General features: G+C 44.9%; 1 protein-coding gene across 2 annotated transcripts in view; it reads left to right on the top strand.

The window, feature by feature from the left end:
- The window catches only part of SYN3 (synapsin III), a 183,101-nt gene that overhangs the window by 152,664 nt on the left and 16,498 nt on the right, over positions 1 to 13,939 (top strand). For both annotated transcript variants that reach the window (XM_075501708.1, XM_075501700.1), the window contains 2 exons: positions 5,879 to 6,021; positions 10,860 to 10,934. In XM_075501708.1, coding sequence (XP_075357823.1) covers positions 5,879 to 6,021; positions 10,860 to 10,934 — 218 coding nt within the window. The remainder of the gene's footprint in view (positions 1 to 5,878; positions 6,022 to 10,859; positions 10,935 to 13,939) is intronic.

Consider the following 13,939-nt stretch of genomic DNA (forward strand, 5'->3'; position numbering starts at 1 on the left):
AGGCTCATGGGGTCAACAGTACTCAAGGACTCTTCCAGGGAAACCATGGATGGACACTGAGAGGAGATGTCCTTCCCGGTGCAGAACTGAACTATTATTTGCCCAGCAGTTCCTAAAGGCCAAGTTTGACCCTACCTACCCCAGATGTGGTTAGGGGTCTCTGTTGAATAGGGTGAGCACTACAGTGAGAAAGGAATAACACTTCTCCCTGACTCCAGCTCTCATAATGCCAGAGCCCATAGAAAAGAATAAAGCTCTGAGTGTGTTAATATCTGCCATTTGTGTGCTAACATGACCCTGAAGTGCCCTAGGAACAGAGCCCAGCACTGCAAATTCACTCAAAGACCCTCTTCACCTCTTCCTGATCAGATCATGAGAAGGAAACAACTGCCAGATCTGCGAAGAGAGGAAAAACAGTATCTGTTCGTGTGGCTTTATATATATTTATATGAATTTAATAAATATATATATATATTTTTTGCTACTCTTACTTTATTTTTAGACCTCTCTAATTAGGGCAGTTTAAGAGTCACCTCCTGTCCCCTCCTGCCTCATAATTATGAAAACACCTCCCCAGTACAAATCCTGGCTCAGATGAATTTATTACATTGTACAAGAAAAACTTGTTGTTCATAATAATGTGGTCAGAGTTATTTTCTGTCTTACTGGATGGGAAAGACTTCTCTTTTTTTTTTCCTCTGGTATAAATATAGCACAAACTAAACAGAGCCACTCTGTAATGTAAAAATACTGCAAGCTTTTTATCAGGAAGGACAGCTCGTCACCTTGTCTCTCTCGGGACTGGAAATAGAATGTTCCAAAAGTGAGAGCTTTGAAAATCCAGTGTGCTAAAGAGGAAAGGAAGGGGAAAGGGCTGCCTCGGTTTGTCAAGGAACAAATATTTTCTTTTACAGAGGACAAATAATGACTTGACATGTAACATTCACAACAGAGCAGCCCAATCGCTGTGTTCCCACTGACTCATGAGTGAGGAGGTACCACCCATCTTGAAAATAGCAAAAGCATCCCCATTTCTTGCACATCAGTCTGGAACCTTTCGCTGGACGCAGGAAACAGTGATTGATCCAGGGCATTGGGGACCTAAGCTGCCAAGACCAGGGGCTGAGAGCAGCACTTTATTAGAATGTTAGTAGGGATTATAAGGCTTAATGCATTAAAGGCAGCGTAACATCTGGAGAACTTCAATGTGAGGATAATAAGGAAATGCAGACTTTGTTGTGTCTTTAATATTTTGAGGTGCGTCAAAGTTGGGCCTAAACTGAATGTGTGTCAGTTGGGTTGAGTATTTTCTGAGAAGGGGAGTATAATCTGGGGTAGAGGGAAGGAGAGGCTCAGGAAACCCTCTGTGCAGAGCCATTCCTGAAGACCCACTGTCCCAAAATGGCAAAGTCACTACAGAAAGGCTAAGCGCAGGTCAAGATGGACAAAAAAATCACAAGCTTTGTGTGGCCACACCAGTTCCTCTGAAGGAAAACACTCAGACATTTTCACAAGCCTACCAAGACTCAGTTAAACACCACGTTGCCAAGCCCGGCCCTGGCTCAGCCTTGGACGCTTACCTTCCAGCTGAACCTGCCTCTAACCCCAGTTTGGACACAGAAACTGCTTCTGCAAGCCATCTCCAAAGTGGTGTGGGTTTAACCTGCGAGGCAGAGTTAACTCTGGATGACACTCAGAGAGTCAAGGCTAGGGCAGCCCTAATAGACTACTATAATTATACCACTTAGGCTGACTGACTATTTTTTCATGTGGTCACGTAACTAATGAAAGCAAAAGGGGACTGCGAGGCAACACCTTGCAGTGCTTAGGCTAAAGATGAGAGAGGAGTGCTGTAGCCCTGGGACCTTGGTGTCCAGGAATATCTGGGATATACAAGAGGCAGTAGATTCAGGAACTACAAGACAGAGGAAGAAGAAATTTCTGCCCAGGTCCCTCACTGCTGTAACCTGTGCTCACACAGGTCTCAGAGGTGGTTCAGACTGCCTAGGAAATATCCACAGTGGGTTTTTAACAATGTCAGGACCCACTCTCCAAACACCTGTCTTGCAGGAAGGCCTCAAAAGAAGGTCCACAGCAGGGACGGGGCAGAAGTGTTTGTTCCTGATCAGTCCCTCGGACCGCTCTCCAGCCAAGGGCAGCAAGATCGGTGCCTCTTGGGCAGGCTGAGGATGGGAACAGGCACCAGCTGCAGGTCACGTACTATCAGCCTCTGAGGTGCCACCACTGGGCAAAGGGACGGTCACATCTGTGTGAGCATGTCCCCAGGGGTCCAGCCAGACTCCCCTCTCCACTGCAGCAACAGGGAGCATGCTAGGGCACGGCCGGTGCCTGAGTTAGAGAAGAGAGCCAGAAGGGAAGCAGGGACTCTCCCGGGAGCTTTCGTACTCATAAAAGGCATTTGTCAACACACTGGCCCAAACTCTTCACAACAGGTCACTAAAACACTACAGCAAACAGCAGCTGATGGCTCCAGAATGAGTCTATTGCTGCTCAAACAGCCAGCACAGCTAAGCAAACAGGCCGCTGGGGCAGGGGCTGTGTTTGCACTCCCTGTTTGCACTCCTCTATGCAGCTAATGGGATATGTTGCATTTATCCTAAGAAGGTTGGGAGAAAAAAAAAAAAAAAAAAAAGAGAGAGAGAAAAAAATTACTTCCTGTTGATCTCTTTCCAACTTCTCAGTTTCATGCATTGGCCAACCTGCCATTTTAGAAGATAGATTTATTGCTTATTAGGTAAATTGGTAAATGTTTGCTCTAGAATGATTTTTAATAGTTCCTTCTTAAATAATGCCCTCTGGCGTCACACTACATGCACCCTGGCTTTGGTTGTCTCTAGGGTTTTCTTCTCCTGTTAAGAGAATGGATATTTTATTGACATGTAAAAGGGTTACAAGGCAGGAGGAAATGAATTATGCAAAATTTAAAAGTAGAAAGCTAATAAAATGATGGACTTGATAGATAAGGCAGGAAAATAAATCTAATTTGACTGTAACTCGAGTGCTTCCTGTTTATGAAGTAATAACCGTACGCTGGACTAAACCAGCGTTAACCCAGGACACAGCTCTTATTTTGTCAAATTTGGCTGGCTCTAATGATTAATAAACGGTGGCTCAGATCAGCTTTAGTGTGGTGATTATTTTGATACCTGGTTGGAAATAAGGCTGTGATCTCCTAAAAGGGGACCTCTGTGAGGTGCTTTCCCTGGAAAGTCCATGGGAAGGGCTCTGGCACGGGCCAGGGAAGATGGCAGAGCTGTTTCCTGAGGACTGTGCAGTGGTGTAGCACTGTGGGAGCCATCTTCTTTGGTTTTCATTTCTTACTCTGTGTCCTCGTTGAGTGCCCCTCTCTTTAACTATTTACCCAGCCAAAAATCCTCAGGCCCATTGGAGAAAACATCTTCAAGTGCTTTCCCTCTCTCCCCATAGGGAGGGAGTGATGGAGAGGAGGAAGAAATGGACTCTTCCTTTCTATAGCATGCTGTATTTTTGAGGAAAAAAAAAAGTTTAACAAGATGAGCATACAGCTCCTTTCTAGCAATAACATTATGGTCTAACTCCAATCTGGAGAGGGAAGCAGCATCCCTTCCTCTGCCTCTGGGACAAATATTCCTGGGCTGGGAATGCAAATGTTTCAGCTGGGGCCCAAAGACATCTGTTGCACAAGTGCAGCACTTCGTTTCAGATCCCACAAATGTCCTTGTTCCAAGTAGGTCATTATATAATGGCTTTTGTCTTTTCCCATTGCCAAAAGGGTCCTGGAGAATATGTCGTAACACTGTGCGTCACCTGCCCATGCAGTCCCTCCTGCAATCATCTCATCTGGGCGGGACTCTCTCGCTTGATGTCATTCAGCCCAGTGCTGCTCTTATCAGTGCAACAAAAATACCCGGACCCGACGCAGCAAAACCCCCTTGGGATTTTGCGAGCCGTGCCCAGGCTGGGGGCTCCCCCCGTGTGTGGTGCCCCGCTCTCCCGCTCCTCCCGCTGCCTCCGGGGCTTTCCTATCGCCTCACCCTGCCCTGCCGTGCCAGGAGCAGCCAGCACCACACACAACCCCGCTCAGACATAGAGGGGGACAACACAGCCCAGAGCAAGGCTGCTCCTCCTGGATGACATGCAACGGTTGCCTTTACGTTTCCCCTTTGTGTTTGTTATTTCCTTTTTTTTTTCCCTACCCTCCCACCCCACAAACAACTGTCGTTTTCCTCTACTCCTTTTCTCAGCAGTCCCTGAATTGCGAGAGCACAACCCTCGCCATAGCAAAAGGGAGGAGGACTAGGGGTATTTGGCATTCAGCAAAAGGAGAAGGAAAGACCAGGCCTTTTTTCTTCTTATTCAGGCACCTAGAAATGGTCATGGGTCAAACTAGTTGCACTTTTCACCTTCCCCACAACCTGTCCAGTTCTCAAGAGCTTTTCTGCACCAAGATGTGGCTGTATCTTTGGCTTCTGTTACAGCTGGTGCTTATAGAAAACTGTCTAAACAGAATAAAACAGGTTAGAAAAAAGCTTGTTCTCTGTTCTCTAGTGAAGATGGCTCCTGCCCTCTCATGGTTGAAGGCAGATATGTAAAGCCACTTGTTTGTTCTTTGCGAAGAAACACCAAATACCATCGCACGCATTTCCTTCAGCCGGCTCCACATAGTCGGGCATCACCCTCCTTTAACACACACACTGACACAACCGGGAAACTCTTCTGGGGCAGAGACCAATTGGTTGTCACAAGCAAGTAGACACTTAGCAAAGCAGGGTTGCAATCCCCAACTGTGGTCTCAAAGTGTTACCAAAGTACAAAGTGTAGGTAATATGTAAAGAAAGTCACCCACTTCCTTACCCTTTTCACACAATGTTGGTCTTTTTCTGCCAATTAACCCACCCTTCCTGCATCCGTCCCACTCTAAGGAACAAGAACTGCATGGGTTTCTCTGATGCACTAAGCAAGTTTTTGCCAATAGACTAAAGGTGAAGTTGTCCACTATGTTCTTGCTACCTGCTTGTTCGGTTTTCCTCTCCCAAACCAATTAGCTTTTGCAGAGATTTGATCATATCACTAGAGCTTCCACTGTTTTGGTCCTTCTTTCTTCTCTTTTTTTTTTTGGATAAGATACAGAGCATTTCTCATAACTGAATACATCTGTGAAAAGCCAGCTTCTCAGAAAATCTCCAGCTCATAGGCCACTGCTCTCTCATTTCCAAGTGCAACTCAAGTCTAACACCCAACCACAGCTGTACCACACATGCGCCCATGGCATCACACTCACACAAATCTTCCCGAGAATCACAGGGTCCCTCAGAGACATCCTTTTCCTTCAGAGCTTGCTTCCAGCCGGGAGAACTGCACCACTCCTCAAAGAAAGTCTGGAGGGGTTGTAATGTGAAATGCCAGGGAACTGAAGCCTAGAGGTGGCAGACAACCAGGTCTCTTGTTGATTTCCTGGCATCGGTTTCTATTTCCTGGCCACCCAAAATACTCTGTTTTCATCCATCCCAACATGGGAAATAGCAGTTCCAATGTTTGAATGCAGTAAAGCCCCTTAAGAGATCAAATATTTTTCTGAAGCATCATAAAAGCAAAGAGCATTAGCAAGAGCCATCTGGGCAAAGGTCTAGCTGTGTCCTTGGTGCCAGGTTTACCAGGGCTTGTGCATGAGGAAGGAGAAAGTGGTCAATTTGCTCTGGGCTGGGTTGGTCTGGGGAACTTCTCTCTTTCAATTACACAATCCCTGCTCTGTCCTCAGCTCCGTCTGTGTGGTTTTTAACTGACATTGTGCTATTCAGGCACGGAGATGACCTCTGCTCACAAAGTATTCCTGTTCTTTTTGCTCTTGTTACTTTTTCACTGGATTTTGGCAATCAAGGTCAAAGTTGAGAACCAGCACGACTTCCGGGACATGGCCAGCATAGTAGCCATGGCAAAAACCTACGCCACCACCGAGCCATTCATTGACTCCAAGTACGACATCCGAATCCAGAAAATCGGCAGCAACTACAAGGCTTACATGTGAGTGCATGGCTATGCTGGAGTGAGACAGGGGGGAGACAGTGCAGTGGATGTGATTCAGTCGGTGTCTGCTCTGGGCAGGAGTAGGAAGCTGACTTAATTTCCTTGAAGAATAGCCCTGCTCTTCTCCCACCTCTGAACCCAGATCCCTCGTACACCGATCATCTTCTCCATTACTCACCGTCAGCTCATTGTTTCTGGAAGGTAAATCTCTCCCTGCCTGTTTCTGAGATTCAGTTAGTTCCCGCTATAACAACTGTGCTCTGCCATCATCCATCACCTCTCCCTCCTGTTGTCAAAGGGCTCATCTTTCCCAGCAAAATCCTCCAGCTCCCAGTACCCTCTAGTGGAAACTGAACCCACCCCCTTCCCACCTGGGGGAAACAATAAAAAAGATTAGCCAGCTGCAACTCATGGAGTCCTACAGTGTCTAACCCATAGCAACACCCCATCCTCTCCCCAGCTGGAGATCACGGCACTGCAATCGCACAAGGGCATGAGGAGCACACAGCACCAGGTGTGAACAGCCTCAGCCTGGCCAGCACAGAGGGTTTCTGTGGGAATTTTGCATCTGTGCTCCTTAAAGCGTACAAAGGAGGGAAAGGAGAAGGAGAGACATTTCTGTGGGTGCCCCAAAACTCCTCCCTGCCCTGTGGCGTGGTGAGGGAGGTGGCATAAAGGCAACCGTCAACACTGGTATGATTAAAAATATTAAAAAGCATTCAGCCAAACTTCAGTAGTCGTCAAGCTCAATGAAAGATGTAACCACATGAGTCAGTAAGACACCTGTTTCTTCTTAGTGCAAACCAGTAGATGAGAAAAGCCAAATAGCACAGCTTCTTATCCAGCCACAAAATTCTGGACGAGTAGACAGCTCCAGCAGTACATTCTTCAGGTCGCCAGATAAATTTCATATGTTACCTAACACCCACAACACTGTGAGTTTTGAGTCCATGTTTACAAACCCCCAGGCCATAGTTCTGGCGAAACATAGTTAAATAAGATAATCAAATGTACACGATCACATATTTTTCAGCTATAGCTGCCTAAAATTCCTGGTTGGATTCCTAGCGCAGAGGTATTTAAGTAAACTAGATAATGACTGAGTCACATTCTTCATGGGAAGGAGTTGTGGGACACTCGGCTACTTCATGCGAACTCAATGAGAGAAAATTTGTTTTAAATCTGATCAGGTCAACAATAGCACAGTTGCCTAATATTACATTAACATCTCAGGGAGTCTGGCTCAAATTGGCCAAAGGAAGGAAGGTTTAAAATATCAATTAAAATTCCCTGTTCCTGCCAACCTACCCAGCCTTGGCTCCAGAGCCTGCTCCCAGCCTGCCTCTAAGTGAAACAAAGGCCCAGTTAGCCTGACCATATCCTCTCCCCGTTTATTATTCGCACTCACCACGCACTCATCCAGACAGGGATCAGAAATAATACCAGATGATTGAGGAAAGAAAGCAGTCACACTAAGAGCTAATCCCACTTGGGAATATAGCTGCGCAAACAATTGTTTGCTAAATGAAAAATGTTTTCACATGAAAACAGCCATGAATGGGAAACACCTTAGTGAGAAATGAAGCTTATTAGTGAAGAAAGCAAACGGTAAAATGCACCCAGCGACTTGCTAACCCAGAAGGTTGACTTATATTGAGAGAGCCATTTATGGACATGAGCTTGGGAGAGCGGTATAGTCAATCCCATCGAAGGCTGTTCCTTCTGTCCCAGCATCAGACAGAATAGAAGGTTATTTCTATGGTATAAATAAGTCCCTACTATGTCCAAGGACAGAGGTAAAAGCACCCAAAATATCAGGGCTCTCACTGGTGTCTCAAATAGAAGACTCAAAATCATTAGTCATGCTAGCAAATCTCAGCCTTAAAGGCAATTACAGCATCTGCAGTAGTGTCACACTGAGTGAATTGCTTTGATCTGTGAGCCATGGAATCTACCCAGTATTTTTACACCTTCACCCACACATATAGACTTTAAAAGTCTCCTTCCTTCTGAGAAAAGGCTGTACAGAAATTCTCCAGAATATGTTTACTTTGCACCAAGCATCTGCCAGAGGGAGGATGCTGCAGGGTGACTCATGCATTCCTCCCCGCCCCAGATGTTCAATGCACTTCCTTCCAGCCCATGACCCAAGGCTTGAGTTCAGTTTCCCATTGACTTCAGTGCAGTGACTCCAGATTTACACTACTAACAAACACCTACTTAGCCCATGCCTTAGGCCAGTCTCAAAACATTAGATAAGCAGCATGTGATACATGCCTAAAATTCCACCAAATGTATTTGACCTTCATTGTAATACTGGTGAAGAGAAAACACAAATAGTGCTCATGTGGCAGGGGAAATTTGGGAAGAAATTATACTTCCACCCTCACCCCAACTGGGGGCAAACGGAGGGATCATTTCCAGTTAAGAATCATTAAATGTTCACTTTGCATGAAGCCAGCAGCTGCTGACTTTCAGGGGTGGGATACTCCTTGCCATCAGCTCTTAGTAAGAGGGTTATATCCTTTCCTGTCTAGTTTTATGAGTGTGACTTCTGATTTTGTCACCTCAAATGCAGTTCAGTATGCTCTGCAGGGGCTACAACTTCAACTGTGTGTAAACTACAGCTACTTTTAGACTGAAATGGCCCAGCTAGGAGATGGTGAGTAGAGGATGCCAACAGCCCATGAACTGCTAGTGTATCCACTTATCCTGAGCAATGCTGAAGGTGTCTTGGTCACAAATCTTCTTGATCTACTGATCTCTAAAACTTTGGGGCCCTTTCTTTTAAGATGCTGACCATACACTGATGCAGTCCCCTGACGTTTAGGATGATTGGAAGCACTTTGACTTCGAGTACCTGAGAGAAATGGGGTTTGAGGAAGGGCATCCTTAGGGAAAGATCTTTGTTTTCAGTCTCCTTTTCCACCTCAGGTTGAGCACAAAAACAGAAAGAAAAAAAAGGAATAATTTGGTGGCACACTTGACAGCTGAACTGCTCAGACATGTTTGGAAAAGAGTGATCTTGACAGAGGCTGCTGTGTAAGAATTTGGTGACTGGTCCGGAGGGCTTCAAATGAAGCTTTTCCACTTAAAACCAGGAAAGTTCCCTAACAGGAAAGTTGGGGATACAGCTGAGAGATATATTTTATGTCTTATGCCTGATGTTGGCTGGGGATGAGTAGGTATAACCAAGTCAAACCAATCAGCCCAACAGCCAGAGCAGAGTTCTTATTTTGGGAGCTTTCCCACGTCAAATTTCCTTGCAAAGCTGTATAGCTGTGGTTTGGTTTTCTTAGGGATGACACAGCTGCTTACATTTGGTATGCCAGGTACATTTTCTAAACACTGATATCCAATCATCTTGTCACTAATCAGGCTCCAGGAGTTCTCATCAGTACTAATGGGATTTTGGATGCCATCTGCCACTGCCGGGCAGTTTTCTGGACCTAAATGTAAATAAAGAATGGTTCTTCCCATTGCAGAACTGAAAAACATAATCCTAAGAATCCCATGTCAAAAGAAAAAGAGAGGCTGAGGGTTAAACACTGACCTTACAGGCCATCAAAGGGCTCATAACAATCAAAGCTTGAGGAGGAATCCATACATTTGCTTAGAAAGCAGGGCAGGAAGATGGATGTTGGGTGAAGGGAACAAAGGACAAGAGCCAACTATATGGAAACACAGTTATTCAACACAGTAATCATGTTCCTTTGGCCCCCCTTCCACTCCTTTAAAATAGGGGCTACAAAGACCATTTAAATTTCACAGCAACTATACATACCACTTTAGAAATGCAAAAAGGACAGCAGGCTGTCCCTCACCAGAGTGAAGGGGAACCTTAGGTAGTCAACTATAATGATCCAGGTTTACAGTCTAGCAGGACATCACCTGGTCATACCACTGATCCATGTAGTTTTGCAAGTTCAGAGTCTCTTTTCTACATCATGTTGAAAAGGTGAGAGAACCAGCATGGAGGGTTCCCACAACCTCATGTTGAAGTGCTGGATCACACCTCATACTCCCCTCATAAATCTCTATCTAAATCTCCTTCAATGTGGAGATGCTCCCTCGATGTATCCTGTCAGCTTGTTGACTTGTCCTAGCTTGTACGCTATGCCAGGGTTATCTGAGTAATGTTGTCGCAGCAAGCTGTCCAAGGTCTGCCCTGTGCCTAAGGTCAAGAAAAGGAAATTTTTTCACCCCTTGATGGATGATGATGAAACCCAGGATATGTCAGCAACAGTACCTTTTCTGGAAATTAACCATCAGTTGCAGCTAACAAAACTCCAACCATTTTGCAATTATAAATTCTCCAAGTCCAGATACAGTGAGCCACAGACAGGTCAATGAAAAGAGGGTATAATCATATTTTCTATGACAACAGTACAATTGAAGTCAAAGTTAGGGAGACCCACAATGTCATAGCTGACGTTTCTGAAGCTGTGCAGGCAGATGTTTACTTGGAGAGTTGCTCTTCCATGGATGGAGGATGCAGAACACAAGGGTGATTATCCCAGAGATCTTCTACAGACAATGCAGCTCTCCTGGGACTTATATATAAAGAAAGAAAGTACTCACAGAGCTTGATGTGTGCTCAAGATTCCTTGGAGGTTTCCCTGTCTAACTCCTCATTCAGTCTTTCATGAGTCTGAACAATGTATCCTGTATGGAGTGTTGTTGAGGCAGGATTTAGAAAGGCTTCTGTGAGGAAGAACCTCACCTCATCCCCTCCTGTACAAGCATTGAGTTAAGAATGAGGACTACATTATGAGGGAGGATGGGGCAGGAGTGTATTTTCATGTTCAGGTTATGGTTTTGGTTTGTTTTCCTAGGAGGACGTCCATCTCTGGAAACTGGAAGGCAAACACAGGTTCTGCGATGCTAGAACAGATTGCAATGACAGAGAGGTAAGGAAGAGAGTTTCAAGACAGTATTAGCTATTCTTGGGTTAGAAGGGAGGAATTGTATTTCAGACTTCAGTTAATTGAGAGAACTGGTAAGTGAGGTCTCCCGGGAAGCTGGATAAAGAAATTTAAAAGACTGAGTATTTCCTTAAAAAAATACTAAGGGTATAAAGGCAAACTGTCCTATTTTGGAGAACAGACTGGAAGTACAGCTAGAGACCAACATTGCTAAATCATTAGGTCTTTAGTGAATGTAGCCACAGGAAACAAGACCGGCATCCTAAGGTCAAGCACATGAGCACAAATGTGTAGGGATAAAATCAGAAGGGTCACAGCACAAAACAAGAAGTAACAAGAAGTTATTCTAAGTACATTACTAATGAAAGGCAGACACAAAAGTGTTTTTCTTCTCAACAGAGGGAAAATTCTGTCAGCTGAAGTGTTGAAAGTGCTTTTTTGCATTAGTGTCCCAAAAGTGGACAGTGTTTTGGCCAAGGTCTTCTCACAGCTGACCAGAGCAGAAAGAATTGCCTCATGCATCTTACAGACTAAAATTTGCAGATGGTACTTCCATATATTCAAATCACTGTGATATTTGCTAATATTGCCACTGCATGACATTGTTCACTCATGGTAACTTATGCTTCGCTGTAACTTCCAAACTCTATTCTGCAGAACTGCTGTCAAGCCACTTGTTCTCCATCCTATTTCTTTAAGTAGACTATTCATAGATTTATAGAATCCATAGATTATGTATAGGCACTCATCTCTAGTGACTCTAAGATTTTTTCAGATTATACCTCCAATTTGGTAGGATCATGTTTAATTCTGACTCCATCCAGGTTTGGGCACCACATTTGAAGAAAGATAGCAATGAGCTGGACAGAGCCCAAAGGACAATAAAGGGAATGTTCAGAGGACAAAACATAATCAGCCTATGACAAAAGAATGCAACAATTGCTTATGTAGTTTTCCTCCTTTTTCAGTTAGCAGACCACTGATATTTTTCTACTAGAGGTATAGACTCATGCATAATGAATCTATGCCTGCAGTGCAGACATTCGCTTTCCTTCATTAGCTGTCACAGAGCTGGAAGAAGTTGTCCACAAGCTGAACACCACTTAATCCTAAAGATGAAAAAACTCAAGGGGCACAAGCTCTTCAAATATGTAAAAGGCTGCTAATAGGGCATTACTTACTCTTTATATTACTAATACAATACTGTAAGAAATAATGGGCTTAAATTATAGCAGAAAAAGTTCGTTTGAATATTTCCTACATTTCCTAATAGTAAGGACAGCATAGCACAGAAATGGATTGCCTGGAGGAGATGGGGAATCTCTGTCCTCTTTCAGACCAGATTAGAGAAATATCTCCTCTTTGGGGTACAAGAGTTGTGCAGGTGATCATCTAAAGTCCCTTCTGTACCTTTAGTTCTGTGAAACAGGGAAACCAAGCCAAGCCCCAAATCAGATGCTGAAGGTGACTCTGCAAGACCCTAGTAGGACTGTGGGAACTGGACATTATTATGCATCCTGGTTGTTTATAACACAGCTGAAGCTAGAGAGATAAAGGGTAGACATTCCCTCATTGCAGTGTTGTAGGACTAAAATCCAGATTCCTGCCAGGCTGCCATGCTACATTTTGAAGGTTCATTTTATAGATGTAGTACCACAATTCACCACTCTAGCTTTATCCAGCCATAAATGCAACAAATCCCATTGAAATCTGTGAATAATCAGTGCAAGCAACAAGGCAGGAGTGTGCTGAAATATTTTGGCGAGTAGGAGCAACCTGAAGTACCTACTGTACTGAAGAGTAGCCCAAAGGATTGACATGTTCAGGTAATACTAGGCAAAATGGCAGTAAATCCTCTGCAAATGCTACCTGTCGTGGTTTAACCCCAGCCAGCAACTAAGCACCATGCAGCCACTCGCTCACTCTGCCCCAGTGGGATGGGGGAGAGAATCAGAAGGGTGAAAGTGAGAAAACTCGTGGGTTGAGATAAAGACAATTTAATAGGTAAAGCAAAAGCCATGCACGCAAGCAAAGCAAAACAAGGCATTCCCATCAGCAGGCAGGTGTTCAGCCATCTCCAGGAAAGCAGGGCTCCATCACGTGTAATGGTTACTTGGGAAGACAAATGCCATTGCTCCAGATGTCCCTCCTTCCTTCTTCTTCCCCCAGATTTATATCATAGAATCATAGAATCATTAAGGTTGGAAAAGACCTCTAGGATCATCTAGTCCAACCGTCAACCCAACATCTCCATGCCTACTAAACCATGTCCTGAAGTGCCACATCTACACATTTTTTTAACTCCTCCAGGGATGGTGACTCCACCACCTCTCTGGGCAGCCTGTTCCAATGCTTGACCACACTTTCAGTAAAGAAATTTTTCCTAATATCCAAGCTAACCTCTCCTGATGCAACTTGAGGCCATTTCCTCTCGTCCTATGGATAGTTACCTGGGAGAAGAGACCGACCCCCACCTCTCTACAACCTCCTTTCAGGTAGTTGTAGAGAGCGATAAGGTCTCCCCTCAGCCTCCTTTTCTCCAGGCTAAACAACCCCAGTTCCCTCAGCCGCTCCTCATCAGACTTGTTTTCCATATGCTGAGCATGACATCGTATGGCATGGAATAGCCCTTTGGTCAGTTGGGGTCAGCTGTCCCAGCTCTGTCGCCTCCCAACTTCTTGTGCACCCCCAGCCTACTCGCTGGTGGGGTGGGGTGAGACGCAGAAAAGGCCTTGACCCTGTGTAAGCACCGCTGAGCAGTAACGAAAACATCCCTGTATTATCAACACTGTTTCCAGCACAAATCCAAAACACAGCCTCATACCAGCTACTAGGAAGAAAATTAACTCTATCCCAGATGAAACCAGGACACTACCCCTGATGCATATGCATAAATATGCTCTTCTGTCCCATAGCACTGCTATTTCACCCCAGCAGCCCTGATGCCTCCTAGTGCTCACCTAGGGCCAACAACATTGAAGACACATAGC

The sequence above is a fragment of the Mycteria americana genome, chromosome 1 (genome assembly GCF_035582795.1).
Source record: "Mycteria americana isolate JAX WOST 10 ecotype Jacksonville Zoo and Gardens chromosome 1, USCA_MyAme_1.0, whole genome shotgun sequence".
Taxonomy (NCBI): domain Eukaryota; kingdom Metazoa; phylum Chordata; class Aves; order Ciconiiformes; family Ciconiidae; genus Mycteria; species Mycteria americana.